Below are 22,500 nucleotides of genomic sequence, written 5' to 3'. Positions count from 1 at the left end.
CATCCTTGTTTCGACTTCTTTCTGTTCTGTGTAATACCCGTAAAACGGAGCACTGATGACAAGGGGGGAGTAAAATGAGCGCACCGTCGACCTCAGGTTTGTCAGTTGAATTACTGTTACGAGTGATCGACGTTAAATATGGTTGCTTTACTTTACTTTATAGAAGATTCACGGAAAACGGAATTTGAAATGTTATGCAGGGATATGTATTTGAAGGTAAAATAGGTATTTGTAGACTTTATTCTTCGATATATTGTGCACAGAAACAACTATCTGTTCTGCTCTGCTAGCAGAGCCTTTCATTTGCTTGCTCGATTTTGGCGTACTCGAGAAAGGCTCTGCATGAATCGAGTAAGATCTTTATTGAATATGCGCTGCATGTTGCCAGGATAGTCTCGAACCCAAGCCTAATATGCCAGATCTCGCCGCCATCTTGGTTTTTCATGGTACAGCGGGCTCAATGATAACCATCGGTTTTGTCACTAAACGGACGCTCGCACTGGAAAAACCGGTTTGACGAGAGAAAACAAGATTGACTAGTCCAGAAGTCCGGGCTGCCGCGGCTTCAAAGAGTTGACGCGATTCGGGCAGAGCCTACTTTTCTCCTCCTCACAAAAGAAAAAGACAAAAGGAGGCTCTGCTTGCAGGGTGCTTCTCACCGTTCAGAGAGTTTGCGTTCACATTTCTATCTTTATTTCTCGAGAGTTTCAATAGACGAAGCGAAATAAAAATGACACACCGAGTGACCCACACTACAGTATTATATCTTTTGTCCTGCCCTTACCATTCCGGAAACGAAACAAAATTTTTGTCTTTTGAAACAGTTTCTTGTTCAAGTAGTTCCTTGCTAAACTAAAGTTCAACGTTTGCAGGGACATAACCTATAGAAAAACCCTGGTTCAGATCCCATTGATCCTAGTAAAACAAGTGTCAATGTGATGTTTTAGAGTATGGATCAAATGCTGGTAGCGAATGTGCAGCTATGCCACTGTGCTACTATGTATAATAAGTTATGGCAGGAAATTAATTACTTCCCTGTAATTATTATGAATGTAGGAAATGAACTCTACACAATTCTTGTTATTCAAAACAGGCCAAGTCATACTGGTGATTTACATGGAAGCTGCACAATAGATTTCGCTTACTGTATGTCTTTGATAAGTAGTTTCCAAAATTTGATCCCAGAGAATTATAATTCCCTTATTTTGACAACTGGGTACATATTACTGTGCGTATTTAATTTACAGCAAATGGTATGATCGTAAGTGGTTTGAACCCAGGAGTCATATAATTAATTTATACGATAAGAACTCCGGTCGTAGATGTCAATGGTCAACTTATTCGTGATGTTACTGGTCGACTGTCAGTTGAGCCTAGATGTAATTGGCTGGGAAGACTAAACAGTGATTGGTACGTGTCGATCCGTCTAGATGCCTAAGGTCTATACGTGCATGGTAGAATACGTTGTGCAGTACTGTGATAGAGTAAATCAGTGTGTTGCTTGCCTGTTGATGTCGTCGATGGGTCGTTTGTAGGGTGCGGGTAGTTGTAGGCATCGGTTTATTGGTGTCTGTTCTAAGTAACGCAACAAACACTAACCTGACATCTACCACTACAGTGACTAAACCTTACATCAAAGGAACTTCTGAGATTATCGCTAGGATCCTATTTTCCCGCAGATGGTTTTCACAATGACGTCATCAAAGTCTACAATCAAAATCGCAAGATGTTTTGAATTTTTATCTATAGAAGGTTGAAGATGACCTAGGAATGAATATTTTTCAAGTTTCCAGTTCCATGAGGTCTTTCGTTTCGAAAATACAGCATTTTGAATTTCCCAAAGTTATTTGGTTAAAAAAAAATGTGTATACCTATGAATCTCAGCAGTCTGAGCGTTTCAAGTACATCGAGAGATGTGTTCATACACATGTATTTTATCTCATGAGTAAAAAGTAAGCGCTTTCATCGCTAAGTAAATTCCAGGTGTTCGTGTTGATTTTTGGCCGCCATATTGGTGCACCAACATGGCAGCTCCATACAAAACTCCATAAAGTTGCGTGAAACGCTTCGACAAAAAACTCAGAAGCGATGTACCGCACAGACCTGAGAATTGGCGAGGTGATTTATGAATTTGTGTTCTACAACCTTCCCAGTTTTTGGCTTATTTCATTGAACGGTTTCGATCTATTTGTTGGTCCGCCATTACTAACATGGGAAATTGGATACTAGGTTACGAAGTAGCCAATTACGCTTCGATGTACCGCATCTCCGTATCATTCACGCTTCGAATTAGACAACCAAATTGCGAACTTTGAAATGAACTTCCCAAACCGAAGACTGTGTGTGCAGAGTTCAGTGAGACTTGAGTACAAAATGAAGGTAAATAGCCAGACAAGACAGATGCGACTTCAGTAAACACAAATGCATTCAAGGCGTTAAATTCCTTTCAATGAGTTTGTTAAACCCATAAAGAATTTGCCATTTGGCATTTCAGCGTTGTACATAACAGCACAGTTAGTAAAATATTAGAATACAGCTCACTTTGATACGGAGATGAATTTGTTGTCGTCGCTTTCAAGTTTCCAGATATTTATTTTTCACGGCCTGTCTTGTTTATCCAATTGACGTTTCATTCTTGAGCTCCATAAGGGTATATTTTGTTTAAAGATCCACTAAAACGCCATTCGCTTTGAAATGACGTCGACACCATTGCAGGTCAGGGAGGTCACGCGGGAGGTTGCTAAGCACGAGAGAAGCGTAAGAGTCGCTCGAGGCGATAGCCGAGAGCTGGAGTCGCTCTCGGCTGTCGCCTCAAGCAACTCTTACTCTTCTCTCGTGCTTAGCAAACTCCCAAGTGCACCATAACTCAATAGTGCACGCTGAGCCGTTTACCATTTGTTGTTTACATTGCATAAATCAAGTTTGGTCAATAGACGATGTCAACACAACTTAGCTTTCTAAAGACAACTATGAATTAACAAGACAAAATGATCAACAAACAGTTTTCCCAGTCAAAAATTATTGGAATCAACAATAATTTGCTCTTAGGAGAGAAAACATTTCGATTTTCTTGCGAGCGTCGACACAAACACGCTGTCTTTGCACATGCTTCGCCTCTGTTAAAAGCGATAAAACCTATTGGCCTTTGCATTCGATTACAACTGATTCATACGACATTGCCAGGCTTGCGGATTTGTTTAATCTAACAGCAGTACCGCTAAAAGAGAGGGCCTATTTTCGTCACGAGGAGATACGAGCTTCCGCGTTTACTGGCTTGACGGCGCAGGATAAAATTGCTTTAGTTGGGCAGCGTGCTGGCAGTCGTTGGGGAACGACAAGCACTGATCAGATCGAGAACAGTCAGAACAGGGGCACCCAACGTCAATTTTCGGAAAATATCTGTTCGGAAGACGATTTGAGATCTAGAATTTTCAAAACATTTGTTGTAAAATTTCTTGCTTACCTGCCTCTCCTAGGATTGTTGAACATCTGAAAAATGGTACAATTGCCCATTTTTAAAGGATTTTTACCCTAAAAAGGTCACCTGGAATTCTTGGGAGCCTTTTCCCAGGGTCCTCTCTTCCTTCCTCGAGGAAGGACCCTGGGAACGAGGTTGTTCCAAGCGGTGACTCGAGATTGAAATCAGCTTTTGTTTTATTTCATCGTTGTTTCTGATACCTTTAGCACGAAGTCAACAAATTTCCTCTTTCGATTTCATTTCCAACATGTTCGACTGTTTTCGTCGGATTGCGCCATCAAGTGCAGGACTTGCGAATGACGTCATCCCCTTTTTGGCGCGAGACGCAAAAGAAGACCTTGCAAGCGCGAGACCAGTCGACCTCTCGCAACTTCGTCGCTCGCAAATCCACTTCGCGTACGAAAAATCACGATTCGCTCGCCAAAACATTTTCTCCTGGGATTATCGTGAGGTCGACTTGTGGCTAGGGTCGTTTTTCAGCTCTAAATTAAGTAAAAACAACCACGTTGCCTCTAGCAACCGACCATAAGGTAATAATCAGTAAAAAACAACTTTTGCCCAAAAAATTTCATTGTGGCGATGATCTCAAGTAAATAATACACCTTTTAAGCCACTAAAAAAATGTGAAGGCTGTTGAAAATTTTTCCATCTTAACGGTATCCTACCACCTTAATTACTAGGCTAGTTTCGAATTGTGCAGCAACAAAAGAACAGTGTCGAGGTTCAGGAGAATAATTAGCATATTGTATTGTTCAAAACAAAGGAAAATGCAAATTATTCCCCTGAACCTCGACTCTGTTCTTTTGTTGCTGCACAATTCGAAACTAGCCTATCAATTAATTAATTAAAGAAGGGGTCGTTTCTCTATATTGCGTGACAAAACACGATCGACTCCGCTAGCAATTTAGTGTGCTCCATTATCTTTCAATACGATTCGTATTATAATATCTTTCGTCCATAACCCGCACTTAAAAATACACATTTCTTTCCTTCAATGGTCCTTTCACGGGAGCAAATTGAACCGCTCCAAACTGTGGCTTCATGGCTCAGCTTCATGGCTCAGTTGGTAGAGCCGGAATCGCCGTTGAATGCGCATTCAGGGAGCTTCATCACAACTTTCTTTTTAAATGGTGTTCAGTAAAGTTGACTCCATAAATAACAGGATGCACATTTTATTCGGTACCCGTTTTTGCAAAGAAATAAGACGGATATATTAAATATATGCTTTAAAGTCTGTCAGCTACATCTCTGTGAAATTACATTCAAAAACAAGACGAGGGAGAGACAGCGTTTCCGTTTCGTGCTCAATACATGCATACTCTTTTTCAGTGCTTAAGAAATAAAGTTGAGGTTAATTAGAAAGCATTCCAAGCTCTCCCAAAAACACATCATTTTTTTGTTTTAATATAGCACTCAGTTAATGTATTACCGTACAAGTCATAAGACAGTTCTTAGACAAGAAGTAGTCGCCATAAAAGGTACGACTACTTATAGATATAAGTAGTCGTACTTTTTACCTCTAGCTGTCTACGAAGCTATCATCTTAGGCTCTTCAGCGAATTTGAATGGGCACAGTTAGTATCACGATTATCAATAAGTAGACCAACGAATTTATCTGAACACTTAAATCTCCCCTCTTTTCCTCGCGGCTTATTAGCAATTTACCGCTGTGGATAACAAGGACTCTTCTGCGGTGAAACACGGGCTGATGAAAAACGAACTCAGTATCACTTGCATGGGGAGCGCATGTGAAACGAGCCTCACGGCAGCGTTTTATTTCATCATGCAGTACGTTTGCACGTGTTAATTTTAAAATTTACTATGTTAATTTAAGTCTAGAGCCCCTAGAAAGGGACCAGGTCACTATCCCGATGAAGTAAGAAAATTTGTAAGAAGCATAACAAGCATTACTAGTTTTGACACCAACATTTTGTCAGCTATAGATAGGGAGAATACACTGCAACTAGAGAAAAATTAGGTAGGTTTTTTGGTTCCTATTTTGAGTAAGTTTCAATTTCTGATACGTTAAGGGAACTAACGAAAAAAAAAAAGATTTCAAAAACCAGCCACTTTTTCGATTCTGCTTAATACCAATTCTGTACACGACAATGACGCAGCGTGATTACACGTTTTTCTTGTCCGCGTTGTATGCTGGTGGTGCATATGGTGGAGGAGGCTACAAAAAAGATAAAGCAAAATGGTAAACGAACTCATCATCTGAAAAAAAAGGTTTAAATCAGTAGCTCTAAGTATAGACATAGACGTGCATTTGCGCCGCCTTTTTTTTTCCCCCACATACAAACCTAATTTCAATAAACAACTTAATTTCAATAAACTGATCTCCCTTAACCCTTTGCAGTTCTCTTTACATTCAATGAATAGTAGTACTGTAATTACAACATAAATCACCATTACCTGCGGTGCAGGAACAAAGACATTTTGTCCTGTGTTGTATGCTTCCCTTGCTTTTGCATCTGTTCACGAAATTCTCATGTTAATAGCAACATGCAACATTTTACCGGTGTGAAAAACAATAGTGAACATTATCTGAGGAATATCGCAATCATGGTTGTGAACAGAATGGATACGCCACAGTTAGGTGTGAAACTTTATGACTAAGCATAACGCAACTTACAACTTCAGGGCCAAACTGGGAGACAAAAACCAGTTACTCCATGCAGCCCAAGTAGTATCGTTTGTAGTGTTAAGTACCAATCTGCACTATTTAAGCCTCGGAACTCGTTCGAGAATGGTTAGTTATTTGTGACCGTGAAGGATGACATTTTATATACACACAGAATCTTCACCTCGCCAACTTAACGCAATGTTATGTAGTTGTCATAAAGTGTCACACCTGACGGTAGCATATCCATTCTACAGTAGTCACAACCTCGCCATCATTTGTCTTTCAGCGTTACCCAGAATCCCCACAGGGATGCAGACAGGAAGCAAAGTGTTTGCTGTCCCTTGAGATTGTCCCTTGTTACTGTAGGTTCTTAAAGTGGTACTACGACCAAAAAAAAATTTTGTTTTTCCTTTGGATTTCAAAACTATGTTAACTAAACACTAACTCACCCAAGTTTTAAGTTTTGATTTTATAAAGACACCTGTTTATTTTTGCTGGAATTTTCTTATTTATTGGTCCGCCGTTACTAACTTTAAAATCTTGAGAGAGCTGCGTCGAGGAGAAAATGACGTCAAACACTCACTAGTTTAAGAATTCAATGTGTGTGTACGCGGCCTAATTAATATGCGGCACGGGAGTTTCGGGCTTTCAGAGTTTTCAACCCGTGTTTTGCATATATAATAAATTGCGTTTACACGCTGAAATTTTAAGCCAGTGAGTAAATGACGTCACTTTCCCTAGATCCAACCCTCTGAGGTCCAATCGGCCAGTTTTGAACGTGAGTAACGGCGGACCATGAAATCCAAAACTTACACTCAAAATAAACAGCCTTTGGATAAAACTCAAAGCTCAAAATTTGCCAGTTAGGTGTTAAGCGAACACGCTTTCAAAATCTGAAGAAAAAAAGGAAATGATTTTTTGATCATAGTACCACTTTAAGAGGTAATTCCCATTACAGTAGGAGTTTTAACCTACAACCGTTGAGACTGAGGGGCTCGGGGTATTTCCATGATACCGGGACGAACTCAGACCGATATGAACTTGTACTGGTATGAACTGTTGCAACCGTTTACACGAAACCGGGACGAAATGATATCTTTCGTCGAAGAAATATATTGCTGACCCAAAAGCAGACAAGCTTGAAATTCCTGGACCCGGTCTGAGATTCGGGTCGGTACAAGAGTTTCTCATCTTGGTCCAGCAACCGACACGAAGTCAGGCCGGTCTCATGCAAACGCAAAAAATAATGTATGGAAGCCGATACGAACTCACGTCAGTCTGAGTTCGTCCAGGTCCCATGTAAATACTCCCTGAGATGAAGGCACATTATCTTAGGTTTATCGTGAGGGGGTGGTCTTTTGGTAAGAGGAAATTTTCATATCGGCTTAGTCTTGGGAGGAATACCTGGCACTTATAAACACCTATTGGAGCAAACAGCAAGAGAGATTCATGGAGAGATTCATTTACAACAAATATCGGCAACAATACCACGTTCTTACCCGGTCCATAGGTGTAACTTGAGTATCCTTCAGTGGGTGCTGGTGGTGGTGCAGATGGAGCAGCCTGACCAGGGTATGGAGGGGGATACTCCTTAAAAGTCACAGAAGAAAAGAGAACCAACACAAGGCAGTTGACTGTTAAGAAGTATAATGGGTTAGCGGAGCAGAAGAATTTAGAATAGCATCTGTCTAATGTCAATAGGCCTTTTTGTCAGGTACATTTGTAGCATTATAAAACAAAAACTAAACAATGCATGTACAGTAAATGGTAGCTGCTTTAGACTCGTTGCATCCTCTTTTCTCAAACTGGCCACATAAATGTGTCCAAGGTAAGACATACACTGCTGTGTATTCCATTTGATTGAGTTCTGTATAAACTTACATGTGGCTGGTACGGTGGTGGCTGTCCCACAACACCAACTGAAAAAATAAACAAACAATGTAAACGAGAAATATATGTGCAGCATCACTTGGCCAGTGCATGAAAAGAATCACTGCTAAAGACCATGTAATAATGTCAAAATATTTCTGTGAAATACTGTTGATCTGAGTTTGTAATAAAAACTTATCTTTTATCAATAATTAACAATAGCATGTACTGGCAATAATAGAACTGTTAACACAATACCTGGGGGTGGATAAGCAGGATATACCCCTGGGGGTGGTGGTGAGTAAAAAGGCTGTCCTGAAACTCCATAATAACCTGCTTGTGGTTGGTATCCATTGTTGTATGTGTAGCCATTTCTGTTGACAAACACAGGGTGCCCAAGAGCTGGGGGAGGAGGTTGAGAGCCTGGCCTGTGGGCTAACCAAATGGAAATAATTGAAAGAAAGAAAGAAAATGGTTGAATTTTAGGAGGCAAAACCCCAAATTCATTATTTTCAAACAACTGCCATATCAGAAGCACAGTATTGACTCTACAAGACTGTTTCACATAAAAGCTAGGTCACAATACATTACGAAACACCAATTACATGCTACACTGTAAATGTATCCAAGATGCAGTCACGATTGTGATGTAATAGGTCACCATGGCAACGGGAGAGCCCTACAAAAACTACCTACATTTTGTCTTTAAATGCTCAAAATTGAACTCAAAAGTTATCTGAACTCTCTCCCATTTTTTATTGCCAAAACTTTTTCCACTTGTTAACGTAACTCTGAATCTGCTCCAAAGAATTTAAGCTATTTTTAGGAAGAGTTTCACCTTAACCTGCTCATCACTTTCTCGCATGAAAACAGAGGATTTCACCGCATTCGTCATTAAGATATAAGCAAAATATAGCATGCTTTTCAATAGCTATCCTGTTGGTATGGTAACCTATTATGTCATCATACTGAGTGCATTTTGTTAAGCAACGATTATTATTCTGGCTCATAATAGGCTAGGACTGGTAGTTTAATGATGCTTTTTGAGAAATCGGCCATCATGTTCCCATACTGTGATGAGTTCATTTTTTGAGTGGGGCTTAACATAACGTTCAAATCTCTCCCAGTAGCTTCTTAACTTATGCTGTTGTTCTGCTGTTAGGTCTCAGCTGTTGAATAACTCTATTCTGTGTTCCCCAGACCAACACAAAAAGTGTTTCCACTGGATTTCTTTGTTAATTTTCGCCATAGGGCCAGTAAATAGCAGTTCACACCTTTTAATTCACATTTTAAAACCGCTGTATAGGTTTAATATCGTCTGTGCTCAAATCCATAGAAGGACCTTTGTCGATAAGTGAAGAGGCCATTTTTTAATTTTATTATTACTTTTTTAAATAAATTTTAATTTTAATTTGTATTTGCAAAACACATAACTCCTTACATTACTTACAATACAGATCCCTTACACCACCGACATTACAATAGCTCTACTTTCAGGGCGATACTTACATTACTTATATTACAATACTTACTCTACTTACAATAGAACACATTACATCATTTATTGACAAAAATTAATAATTTTTTCATCGGTTTCCACTTACTTAAAATTTTTTCTTGATGAGTTAAGTCACATGCAAATTTTTCAATATTATAATGAAACTTAAGGTAGCTTTGTACCCCAGGGTTACATCCCTCCATTTTGCATTTATATATGAAGAACTTGACTACTAAAATAATACAATTAATCAAATTTTTACAAGGCATACAGTTTGTATACACCTTATTCCAAAATGGGCGCCATTTAAATATTCTTTTATTTTTTTTCAAATTAGCCCGTGATGCCTCGTTCTTAAGCTTAAAATTCAAAAGAATATTTTATCTTGAACGAGGCAACAAGGGCCAATTTGTATGCACATAAATCAGCTGCCATTTTGGAATAAGGTGTATAGCCTAAAGATAACAGATTCAAGGGAAAATTCTATTTCAATTTCTGTTACCAACCCAATCCAATTTGCGAGGGCGCTCCAGAGAGGGAATACCCGGTCGCAGTACCAAAAGAGGTGCTCTAAGGTTTCAGGTTTACTATCGCAAAAAACGCCTCAGCCTTCTTCGGCTTCAGCAGATAACACAAACTTTTGGCCTTGATAATTATCGCTAACATGCTCAACCTCATCCAATAATTGTTAAATGTACCACGTCTTATAAAACACAGATTTATTTTCTACCTTAATAAAAACATTATTCCATAGTGGCCGTGACAGAAGGTCACTGGCTTCTACAGTTTCCTGAACACACCATGCCCATGATTCAACTGCATTCCTCCAAGAAAGTATTTTCCACAAAAGAACAAGCGAAGAGGCTATTTTGACTGTTTACTCGAATGCCGAAGCGCACACAGTTCACTCTGTCACTTTCACCAGTGTACTGATTTATATTTTAGTCAGCGGAGACAAATGATGTCCTTAGTTTATCAATCCTGCTTCTGACACTATGTAAAGAATTGAGTGGGTCCATAACAAATCCATTAATGCTGGTTTCAAGCTTTAGGCTTTCCCATTTCGACATGCACTTCTTGTTAAAAGCTGTGCGCAAACGTGAGATCCGCTAACATTACCATTTTAACAAACAAAAGACCAAATCACAAAAACAAACTGTTCTGGAATTATCTGGCATGATATCTAATCTTTGCGACTTTATCAGTGTTCATGTATAACGGTGGATCAAGAACACAGCACATGTAGATTCTGTCTCTGAAATTGGGATGGTTATTCTTTTCATTGAAATACTATGATCATTTAAAAATGACAAAATGAAGTAGCATTTGTTTTAGTCACAATGCATAAGAATTTGTTTGAGATGGTTTCAATTTGTTATTGAGACTGGAAGCTCAGATTTGTTTCCTTATATATGGAGAAAAGCAATATATCTTTCACCTGTTCTTGTTGTTAGTAAGATTCTTTATTTTTGGACTAATGTGTGGCTCTAGTCTTTCTAAAATGGTGATTGATTCAGGACAAAATAACATACCGGTACATGTAATGCACGCTGAGTCTATAGCACAAATTTACCAGTAAGTTATATAGCCGTTCTTCGCACAAAAGGAAAACAATTATCAAATTGACTATCAAGCATTCAATGCCCTTGCAAATTATTTACATTCCATATTTGGGAATCACATCTTGTACCCAGTCTGAAACTGCCAACAGGACAACGAAGTGAATGAACAGTACAAGGATCATGTTTAATAAATTAAAGCACTAAAATATGCCTAGTTCCAGAAACATTCCACCATGTATAGCTTCTCATCAAATACCACAAAATTAATAGCTCTACATGTATTGTTTGAAGGTCAGCTAATGGAGCAAAATTTACCGGGACATATGGGGCCACTGACCGGAGATAATCACAGCTTTATAGGGGCCCGTTAAGGCTCCTTGAATAGAAAATAGGTTGCCAGATGAACAATTTAGGCACCCGTTAGGCAACAGCCTGAGTGACATTAATTTCATATGATCATGACTACCTAGGTTGCCAGGGTTTTTTTCTCTCGAGTGACAGAATCGGCGGAATCCACTCTCCATTTCATGACTAGCCATTCTGTTGCTCTAAGCAAGTAGAACCTCTGGCATCCAGGGTATATCACCATGACCAAATATAACGTAAAAAAGTTCACACTTAACACGAAAAGAGGACTCAGCTAGGATTTTACTGGAGGCAAAACCTGCTTGTGAATTTGGCGTAAGCATTTCTAGTCACTAGAATTTTCAGCTCCTTGCTTGTGCCATTTCATGAAAAGAATACCAAACAAATTTTTTTCAAAATTTACTCTACCATTGCTTAAAATCCACTAATTGGCAAAAATGTGGTGTCCTTGATGCCCACAGACAATTACATAACTTTCTTACCACTTGCAACAGCATGTTTGAAATGTTCAGCAAATTCTATGGCTCCCCCACTGTTAAATGTCACTTTGAATGTTCCTCTCCCTTGCCAACCACCTAAAAACCCATCACAATCACTGTAAGTTAGTCCCCAGTCTACTGTTAAGAAATTTCTCTCTGCTGCTGTACTGCACTACTGTACTACATCTGTACAATAAACAAATGCAATGAAGTACAAGACACAATTGCTTAAAATAGAATTGTCTAGATAAGTTTGATGATTGCTTCTCTCTTTTGCCATTTTACAATGTAGCTTATTTGCTTGTCCTTTAAAAGGAACAAGAAAGAATTCAAATTTTTATTTTAAAATAACATAGTTTTATTGTCGCCTCTTGCTTTGAAGATATCAGACTCTCCTGCTAGAAATAGGCATGCATTGCGTACGTAAGGTAGTGCAGTAACTCGACAGTGCTTTATTCCCTAACTGTCAATTTGGCTGCATTTTGTTTTTCAGCTGGGTATTCATGGTGTTAGCTCTACTAGTACACAATATTGTTTCGGTATTGTAAATCATTTTTGTGCCTTGGCCCTTGTGCCTACGTAAATAGCCCCCTGAAAAGACATGTGGTTTCTAGAAAAAACAAAACACAGAAAGATGAAAATAAAAGGGAATCTAATGACATTGGGAAGAAAGAGAGAGAGAGAGAAATTTTATTTATCTGTTAAAACACGATGTTCATCAGACGAATGCAGTAGTTTGTCTCTACAGCATGGAATATTTTGCGCTTGAAAAAAGAAAACGGAAGAAAGTTTGAACTTCACAGTGGATGGAAATCATTAGTCCACTGTATACATAGCCTGTGTTTCCATAGGTTCCAAGCAAGAAATAAATTGTTACCGTATTTACCCGTGTATAAGTCGACCTTTTATGGCCTCAAAAGAAGCTCCAAAAATTGCCCTCGACTTATACATGGGTCAAAGATTTCGAGCCAAGTTCCAGCTAAATAATTTATTCAAAATTAACATCATTAATAAAATGATAATGTGGTCTTTGGGCATAACGCCTCTGAGCTGACAACGGTCGGAATCGTAGTGTGCAGCCTTGACTTCATCTTAGAACATTGAAAACACTGAAAACACAGAATTCCCGAAACGGTGTAATAAGCTCCAAAAGGCACAAGAATACACCAGAGGTGAGTCATTTTTATTCACTTTATTGAATGAAAGTTAAATTGAGCATTTTTTAGGCTTTATAATCGACGGTATTTAATTTCCCATACAAAGTCTTATAACGCGTTTAAATTTTTAACGGCTGTCTGTAGTGACGCGAGCTTGGGCTGCCTATGGTGTTGCCTGAAAATGCTGGTTGGTAATGATTGTTTTTCATTCTTTATACAAACCTAGATGATTTAAATGCTTTTGGAAACTTTGTATTGTTTGGTTTATGAGTTTTGTTTCATTTGCCATGTGAGAAATTTTAAGTCAAGCACCAATTAAACCTTGCACATTTCGCATCGTTTTTGAAGTTATTTTCAAAGATTGACTCCTGCTTCTGTGATGTTGTGCTTATCCTCTAAAGCCCTTTATCCTTGAACAACGAAACAGGTTAGTTTGAGGTTTACATGTTCGATTTTCTGAGAACTTTTTCGAAATTCAAGGACAAAATGCCCGCACATACAACAACCCCTGAACCACAAAACTATTAAGCGCTTGAGGCCCTTAATTAATCTTTTGTGAATCCACAGTTCCAGAAATCGAAGAATGCAAGATTAGTATCCCATGAACATTTAGCTTCGACTTATACATGGGATCGACCTATACACGGGTAAATACGGTAAGAATTTAAAAATTGCCATCAGCAAAAAATTTGCAACAAGAAAACAACAAATTTTGTGCCACAAATATAAAAAGTTGCCATAAGCTGCGAAAGTAAATCACAAAATTGAAAGTGACATAGATTTCAGCGGCCTACCTTACGTGTTCCTAACAACTCTGACAAAGGGATGGCAAGACACCAGGTTTTTGTTTGTGTTAATTTTTTTTTGTTTCAAGTTTTATGAAGTTAGACAGTAAATCTGTAAATTCAACACACAGATCACAATCATGCAACCCTTGAGGTTGAACATTGTTTCTGCAAGTAAAAAAAAATTCACACGAGGACGAGGTTATTTTTCACCAGGTAATTCCATGGTTCTGGAAATAAAAGCTGCTTTATTATTTATCAGCATCACAAAATCTTGCAGATTTTGGGGCTCATTTGTTGAAATTCAACCACTCTTCCAATAGATCTAGACCTGTTTATTTTTGTGATTTATGCAGGTGCTGCGGGCTTATTTGCCACTACAGACTTACACTCTCACACTCATACACTCTTACAATCCAGTGACACAGTGTGCACTGCACCTACAGTACACAAAAAGTGATGAAGAAGCAAACCCTTTCATTATAATAGGGTGAATCATATTAAATTACAGGATGCAAAATGAAATTATAATACCATGGAAATATCATGTTTTTAAATATGGTAAGACTATCTTTGAGATTTTAAATTATGTTGTTAATCAGGGCTCGAAATTAATGAAAAAATCCAGTCGCAATTTGCGACAAGATACAAAGATTTAGTCGCAATTTCGCAAATTTTAGTCGCAAAATCGCCGCGTTGCATTGTGTTGTCAGCGGTTTAGAAAAAAATATGAGCCCGCAATACTTGTGTGTAAAGAAACCGCTAAAAATGGCGAATGATCGAAGGAATGGAGCTGTGCACGTAACATCGCAGCTAAATTACTCAACAATAACATTACACTATCTTCAGAGAAAATTCACAGCGAGAAACAAAATAATTTTGTGATTTATTTATTTTAGCAAAAGTAGCAGCAAAGTGGCAACTGCTAACCCTTTTGTTTCGGTTAGGGTTAGGGTTAGGGTTAGGGTTAGGGTTTCCAGATAATTTAGTCGCAAAGGGTAAAATTTAGTTGCAAATGCGACTGTATTGGTCGCAATTTCGAGCCCTGTTAATACTTGTAGCTTTGATCTCAATTTCAATGTGCTATGAAAGCCACTACAATGGGAAAATAAAATGGCAAGTTTCTTATAGTCCATATCTTGAAAGAAAGTATGGTATATGTACATAATAGTGACCACTAATATAGTGATGATTAAGGTTTGTGTGCTGGTACATAAATTTATATTAAGTGACATGTATTACTGGTAGTCTCCTTTCCACTGGATAAATCACTTTTCCTTACTGCTTTACATGCAACTTTCACTGTACTGGTATTGATTACAGAAAAAAATGCCATAATTAAGTTTAATATGACTGAATCATTACCATCTGGCTCTGAAATCACATCCCCTTTCACAGAATTAGCTCCAAACATTGGCTGTTTAACCTGTAAAAGGATTCGTTCATGAAGATTACATGTACTGAAGGCCAAGCACTTACACATCACTAATAGCTTGAAAAGCATTTAAATAAGTATAACACATATTCTGGAACAATTCAAGGAATTGACCAAAGCATGCATGTTGAGCAGAAAATTGACCATGCAGACACCTTAGCCTTAACTTTAAATTCTTCCAGACATTTCAGAGAAGAACACCTATTAACAGAGATTTTTAAAGCTAAACTTAATGTATCCATTAAAACATTTTACTGTTACAGTAAATAAAAAGAACGTCAATATGCAAAGACTACTGAAACATTTCAGAGAGTGTTAGTGGAAGCATGTCCACTAAAAGTTTAAAATTTCTAAACACTTTGACATGCCTTACACAGACTTAATAGCGGTTGGATAAATCTGGTGATGGCTGCTCTGTTGTATTAATTTTGCCTTGAAATTCTGAATGATTTTAATTTAAGTGAGGGGACCTTTTGTTGTGTGGACTGAATAGCTCAGGTTGGCGCTTCAACTTAAAACAGACTCAAATGCGTCTCTTCAATCCTGTGAGTATAGAGATGTTGAAGATCCTGGTAAGACCATTCTCTTGCCATCAAAAGAGAATATCCTTGAAAGAACACCATTTCTTCAAAACCAAAAGAGTGTGATTTGAGATTGCTGTTAAAGTCTGCTTCGGACAGCAAACGTCAGAGGGGATTCAAAGAATGTGCCACTGATTAAACATCATGGGCATGAAAATATTATTTTGTTAACCTTCGATGCCTAAAGCGGCCTTACTCTGTTTAACGCCAGATGATTTTACTCGTCAATGGGGAACCCCCAGGAGTCAATGGCTTAAAAGAGGATTTAAAAACAAGGAGAGGTACGTTACACAAGCTTTTTTGGTCGTGAGGATTGAGCAAACTGTGAGTGAGTGTTTTGATGAAATGAAGACTGTCTGCGATAAAAAAGTAATTTATTAATTGATGAAAGCTTTTCTTTGAAGTCATCATACTTAATTTTGCACTTAGTGTAATCGTCTGAAATAGATAAACAGTGGGCTCAACGCTCTTGGATGATCTAACATGATTTTATAAACCTTTCTAGTTGAAGTATCACAGATAGTGCATAATTAGTTACTTATTGCACTAAACTCAAGGATCATTCCTGTCGATAATTAATCCCATAACACTTTCTTCGCAAAACTACCACACACCCCTGTCAGCAATGTATGGCTGAGGACATTGCTCTTTCAAAATGATTCATTCCCACGATATCCAATGACAATTGATGAAATCGATAATAAACGACAATCTAAACAACTCCATATCAATCAATATCAATTAATCGATTGATACGATTATCACATGCTGGGCAAAATAACTTAATCAGAGATGTATCCAGAGTGCGTCATTGCATCCTGGGACGCACTCGTTTCCCTTTTGGACACATAGAATGTGGAACAAAGAGTCCACGCAGATAAAAAATCAAATGTTAATTTTTATGCAAATAGAGAATGCCAGGTAAAACACGGGAACGGCGTATCGAACATTCCCATTTCTTTTATAGTGAGTGAAATGACAGAGAATGCAACGGCGAAATATGTTAAATTTTTGTTCTGTGCAACCCTTTTAATTCCGGGTGCGCACGTGTCATAGTCTCGGTTCTTGTTTTGCATGTAACTTGTCTGTTTTGCACATCACGCTACTTTTTTGGAGTTAGTGTTAAAATTAACGTGTTGAACATGAAACTTGAATGTATTCAATCGCTTGATTATTAACAATGGCCATGATGAAGCCATGGCGAAGTCATGACCGCACGGACCGACGATGACCAGTGTATCGATCGCTTACAGTTGTTTACTCTTTTGTTCCTAAATTACACCTCAAGTGTTGTTAAAATCAATGATGCTCTTTTACGGAAAATTGAGAGTCAGTTCTGTTTTTTTTTTTTTTCGCTGTGGAGATCTAGATCATTAATTTTATCAACTGGAGCCAACAGTTCCTACAGCATACGGATTCCTTGAGACGTTTTCAGATGTGATCGATGGAGCTTTGGCAGACCATACATTTTGATTGATGAATCAACGGGCATAACAGTTTCAAAGAAATTGATCATTTTAAGTACATATTCATACATGTGGGGAGGGACAAGATTTTATTTTTGTGCAATTTAGAAATCTGAAAGGATACTGCAGCAGCAATTAACAGGCAATAGATGGAATATTAATTATTGAGTTTTCAAAAAGGGGTCCGGAGGACCCTTAAATTTGAAAACCTGGATATACTCTCTGCTTAATGCTGATTGGCAGAGACGGAGGGCATTTTTTTCTTAATCACGAGGGCACTTTTGGCAATCAAGTCTGGGGCATGATTACTTGACCCCGATTGGTTAACAGTTGATTATCCAGAGCAAGAAAAGTTACAAGGGGATCTTCTTCCAGATGCAGACTCTGATTGAACTGCTTTCAAAGTTTCCAAATTTCCCTTATCGCTTCATGAACCAGGAAATTTTGTGAAAACTTTGGAAAGATGCATGAAAATAATTAATCCTTAATTGCCCCCGGGCCTGTGTGATTTTCATATACTTATTGATAACCAATCTATGGGGAAAATTTGTGTGACCCCATCGGGTCTCATCGATTATCAATGGCAATCGATAGCATGATTGATATCGAATGGTAGCAATGGTTAAGTTTGGTATCAATTGGTTGCTTGAATCTTTCAAAGTAATATTTCCGAACTTTGGAATCTCTGTCAGCTCCCAAACCCATAACCATGAGGTCATTACACCCACCTCATAACATAATTTAATTAATCCAGTGTCGTACGAGTGTCTAGTCCTGCCAATTTGTATACAGGAGCAACAGCTAAGACAAACGCAGGCACAAGCTCCTGTAAAGGCCTGTTTACATATGCATTTTTGTCCCAGCAGCTTGATGTAAATTTTATCAAGTGTAAACCGGGTGCAATTTTACAGCAATTTGACTCCATGATAAACCGTGCAAACACATAAAAACACACAACTTTGAACAGCAGTTTCGCTACAGTGCAGGCACAAATGCTTTGTTTTCGAAGAGGCAGCTCAAAGCAGCTTTTTTTTGCGTTGACTCATCTGTTGTTCAGATTTCCTAGGTTTTGGAAAAAAGTATGAAAATTGAGAAGACATTGCTGTTGCGAGTGTTTGTTTGCCTATCACTAGGGCTCCAAGCTCAGTTTTTCAAAAAGTCACCTTTTTGGCGACCTTTAGTTGGAAAATGGTTGCCAAAGGAAAAAAAAAAGGTGACATCAATGGGAGGAAACTTCGTGAACTTCATGAAATTCTATAAGCCGAGCGTACATTTGCATCCCTTTTATTTGCCAAATTGGTGACTATGTTTACCCACTTGCTGATTATGTTTTGTTGACATTAATAATTTCTAAGATCACTACTTAATAAAGTGCCCCTGTGACCAAAAAATAAATTTTTACTAATACTTTTTCTTTGGATTTCAAAGCTATGTTAACTAAACACTAAGTGATCAAAGTTTTAAACCTTGCCTTAAAAAAGACACCAGTTTGGTTTAACTGGAATTTTCCTAATTAATGGTCCGCCATTACTAACTTTAATTTCTTGAGAGAGCTGGATTGAGGAGAAAATGGCATCAAAGGCTCACTAGTTTAAGAATGCAATGCATGTGTACGCCACAGAATTTAAATACAGCACAAGAGTTTTGCTTGGGCTTTCAGACTTTTAAACTTGTTAGAAAAGGAAGTTTTTTTGCACACCTAGTTTTCTCTTAAGTGCGGTCAAGCAAGGCTAAAAAAGAGTTGGGTATTTCAAAACAGGATTAAGCCAGAACTCATAGTTTTAATTCATATCTACTGTCAGAACATGCCACCCCATTACAGCTTTATTTTTACAACCGATTTGACACGGAAACTCCATACAAAAATTACTATGTATGGGCACTTTTTAGTGTTGACAGCGAGCAGGGTGGCCGAGAATAGGCAAATACACAAAAGAAACCAAGGAAATATTACGTAGTGAATTTAGGTCAAGGAATAAAACAGACCAGCAAAAGTTTATATTTGAAAGATAGCTTTATCACTCTGTACAAAAATTTGGTTTTATCAACGGAGTTGATAATGTAAATTGGCCACCGTACAGAGATTCTATGGTGGCCAATTTACTGTACATTATCAACTCTGTTGATAAAACCAAATTTTTGTATACTACTTCCCCACCGATGCAGTTTCTTTCAAAACTACCCCCTTTATCACTCTGTTCTTTATGCCAAGAATGAATGAGTTGCCAGTAATCGGATCCCTGTTAATACGCAAAGGGTTCTGGGATCACCAGGGGGGCAAACATTTCAAGTCGCTGTAAGAAAATGTATGGCGGAAACTTATTTTGATGTCCAAAAAATGATTTTGGAAAGAGATCAACACTTTTTTCGACACAGTTATATCAGAAATCAATTTGGGCAATATTGATACTTGGCAAGTGTAAGTTTTTTTTTGAATAACCATGAAATATGAGATAAAAGTTTAGCTTTGCTCATGTAAGGATCTGTAAGGTTTATTGCAAAATTGACATCTCGTCATGGTCTTGAAATATTACAAAATTAGGTACAAATCTAGCGGAAATAACACAATAAAAAGCCTTTTTAGTTGTATTTAAGTGCGTCTAGGCTGTTTTCTTATTAGTTACCTCTTGCATAAACTAATTACGGCTTCTGGAAATTTTGTTTTACTTTTCCTCAAAAGAGAAGAGTCATTGTCAGAGTAGATGGAAATCGTTTTTACAAAGCTATTGCTCTTTGGAGGGATGAAATGAGCGATGAAAAACATGAGGGAAATCCATAGGTTACGTTCTTGTTTGATTGAGAAAAATCAAATGGTTTTTGAGCCGCTACTATTTTCTACAAGCTATGTGAGAATCCAATCACTTTGATTGGACTTTGACTCGGCTCAAGCAAGCATTTTCAATCTCCTTCTGCCTCGAGGTAGCTGTTTTAATGCTTCTCTTCCAAAGAATACAGCAGTCTCTGTTTTGCTAGACTTAGGGAATTCATATCTGACATGTACCAGCTGTTACATATAAACAAACCCTTTCTTCTGTCAAAATACCATCTACAAGTCACTGGATCTGAGCAACCTTGTCAAGCTCCACTATGACTTCATATACTAGTTCTCTGTAGATCTGATCTTTGGAGCAGGTCTTTGAGGTTTTAGTACTCCCACAACCATACTCTCTTATGTACAAAGTTGGTGTAGGACAATCAGAGGTTCTGTAACCTTGTACAAAATTATTTGAACAGACCTTTGTACAGATTGAAACCTTGAATTGGTAATGATTAATAGCTCTACCAACGACAAAACATCTTAAAAATCTTAAAATCTTAATATTCCAGCATGAGGAAGAATCTTTTGCTCCTCTGGGTACCCTCGATCGTTGTTACAACCCCACACAACCCAATGATCGCCACTCGGCATATTTCCAATATTATTTGAATTGCTGAGTTTAGAAATAGGCCAAAAGTCATCCTATATTTCCTCCAGATTTATTCCTAATTTTGTAATAGTTAAAGACCATTTCATAATTAACCTCACGCAAGGAATTTTTTTCTCATATTTCAGGGTTATTCAAACAAAAACGTACACTTTCCACGTATCAACATTGCCCAAATTTTTGATAAAAGTTAATGAAAAAAGCATTAATGTCTCTCCGAAATCGTTTTTTTTTGGACGTCGAATAAGTTTCCGCCATACATTTTCTCACAGCGACTTGCAATGTTTGCCACCTGGTGATCCCAGAACCGTTTGCATATAAAGCACAGATCAGATTTCTGGCAACTCATTCATTGGCTCATTTGGGCCTTGTATATGAATAAAATATAAACTTGAATTCCCATGTAATTCGAGTAGCTGTAACCAAACACGTTTTCGTGGAAACCAAATTCACCTACCTTCGCGTCACCTCGACGTGCTCACAGAATATAGTACAGTCGAACCTCGATTATCCGGACTCGTTGGGACTAGACGAAATAGTCGGGATAATCGGGGGTCCAGATAATCGAGAATATGCATATTAATGAGGAACAAAAACTGATTACATTAAGAAAGCGACATTTACTCATGAAACAAACATTTGCAAATCGTTTGGAAAACAATATGGTCTACATCTTCACTGTCCATTGTGAACACCTGTACAGGCGTCGGCAAGCGTCATGATCTTATCAGATATCTGCCGTTTACTAACCCTATATTCAGCTGACAAATTGGTTCCTTTAAATTCTTCTTTCTCTAATCGCAAAATTATAGCCTGTTTATCTTTTATCGAAAGAACGGATTGCTTACGCTTCATTCTCATCCGGTTGGTCATTAAATTCGGAAAATCGCTTACCTTTATGCAACGATCATTCCATCCGGATTATTTGGCTAAATGGTAAGCACCCATGATGATCATGAATAAACATTCATCACGTAGTGTAGCTTGTTTGCCGAACAAGCAAATAGAGCGTGAAATTTCCCTTAGCAACAAAGCAACTCTAAGCCAATCAGTTCTGCATTAGTTACGACGTGTGCGAGCTCTGCTTTATTTTGCTTTTTGAAAGCGAAACAAACTCGCCTTTACTTCAATTTTCAACGCTACATAGTTTTAATATTTTAAAAAAGACAACCACACTTTTGAATTTTCGGAACATGTTTCGATGTTTCAAACATCATCTTCAGCCATAGAGAGTGTAACATTAAAATTTTTTACAAGGTAATTCGTTTATATATATAACTATCAATACAATGATTCTTTGTAGATTAAATGTTCGTTACAAGTACGTAAAATTCAAACGAACCAACAATATTATAGAGAACACAACTGACATAACGGTAAAAGTTTAAAAGTGTAATGCTAAACTGACATGATCAACTTGTTTGTTGAGTTTGGGTTTCAACCGCTCAATATGGAAGCTCTCCTTGATTTTGAGTTGATAGAAAGAAGTAGCATTATCAATAATTTTGAAGCAAGAAACATCACAATTATCGTGACAATTTTTAGAAGAACTAAGATGCTTGAAAATATGAGAATTTTTGTCCCGGAAAAGGTGCTCATTTACACGTGTGTAGAAATGCCTGTTGGTTTCACCAACGTAGCGAGCACCACAGCCCGCACAAGTAAATTTGTATACAACACGTGATTTGAGAGAATCCGGAATGAAATCCTTTGGACTAAAAATGTTGCACAGTTTGAATGGAGAGAAAATTACTTTAACATTTAAATCCTTGC

At 37.9% G+C, this 22,500-nt stretch overlaps 1 protein-coding gene across 1 annotated transcript in view; it reads right to left on the bottom strand.

The window, feature by feature from the left end:
* Positions 1-4,634: 4,634 nt before the first annotated feature.
* LOC138060420 (WW domain-binding protein 2-like) overlaps positions 4,635-22,500 on the bottom strand; it is a 22,244-nt gene continuing 4,378 nt past the window's right edge. Inside the window, exons 4-10 of the mRNA XM_068906181.1 lie at positions 15,186-15,246; positions 11,882-11,974; positions 8,232-8,408; positions 7,986-8,023; positions 7,604-7,694; positions 5,894-5,952; positions 4,635-5,654 (exon numbers count right to left, since the gene is read on the bottom strand). Coding sequence (XP_068762282.1) covers positions 5,601-5,654; positions 5,894-5,952; positions 7,604-7,694; positions 7,986-8,023; positions 8,232-8,408; positions 11,882-11,974; positions 15,186-15,246 — 573 coding nt within the window. The 3' untranslated portion in view covers positions 4,635-5,600. The remainder of the gene's footprint in view (positions 5,655-5,893; positions 5,953-7,603; positions 7,695-7,985; positions 8,024-8,231; positions 8,409-11,881; positions 11,975-15,185; positions 15,247-22,500) is intronic.

This window comes from Montipora capricornis, chromosome 8, assembly GCF_036669925.1.
Source record: "Montipora capricornis isolate CH-2021 chromosome 8, ASM3666992v2, whole genome shotgun sequence".
Classification (NCBI taxonomy): Eukaryota; Metazoa; Cnidaria; class Anthozoa; order Scleractinia; family Acroporidae; genus Montipora; species Montipora capricornis.
This window is presented reverse-complemented; position numbering and strand designations above follow the sequence as displayed.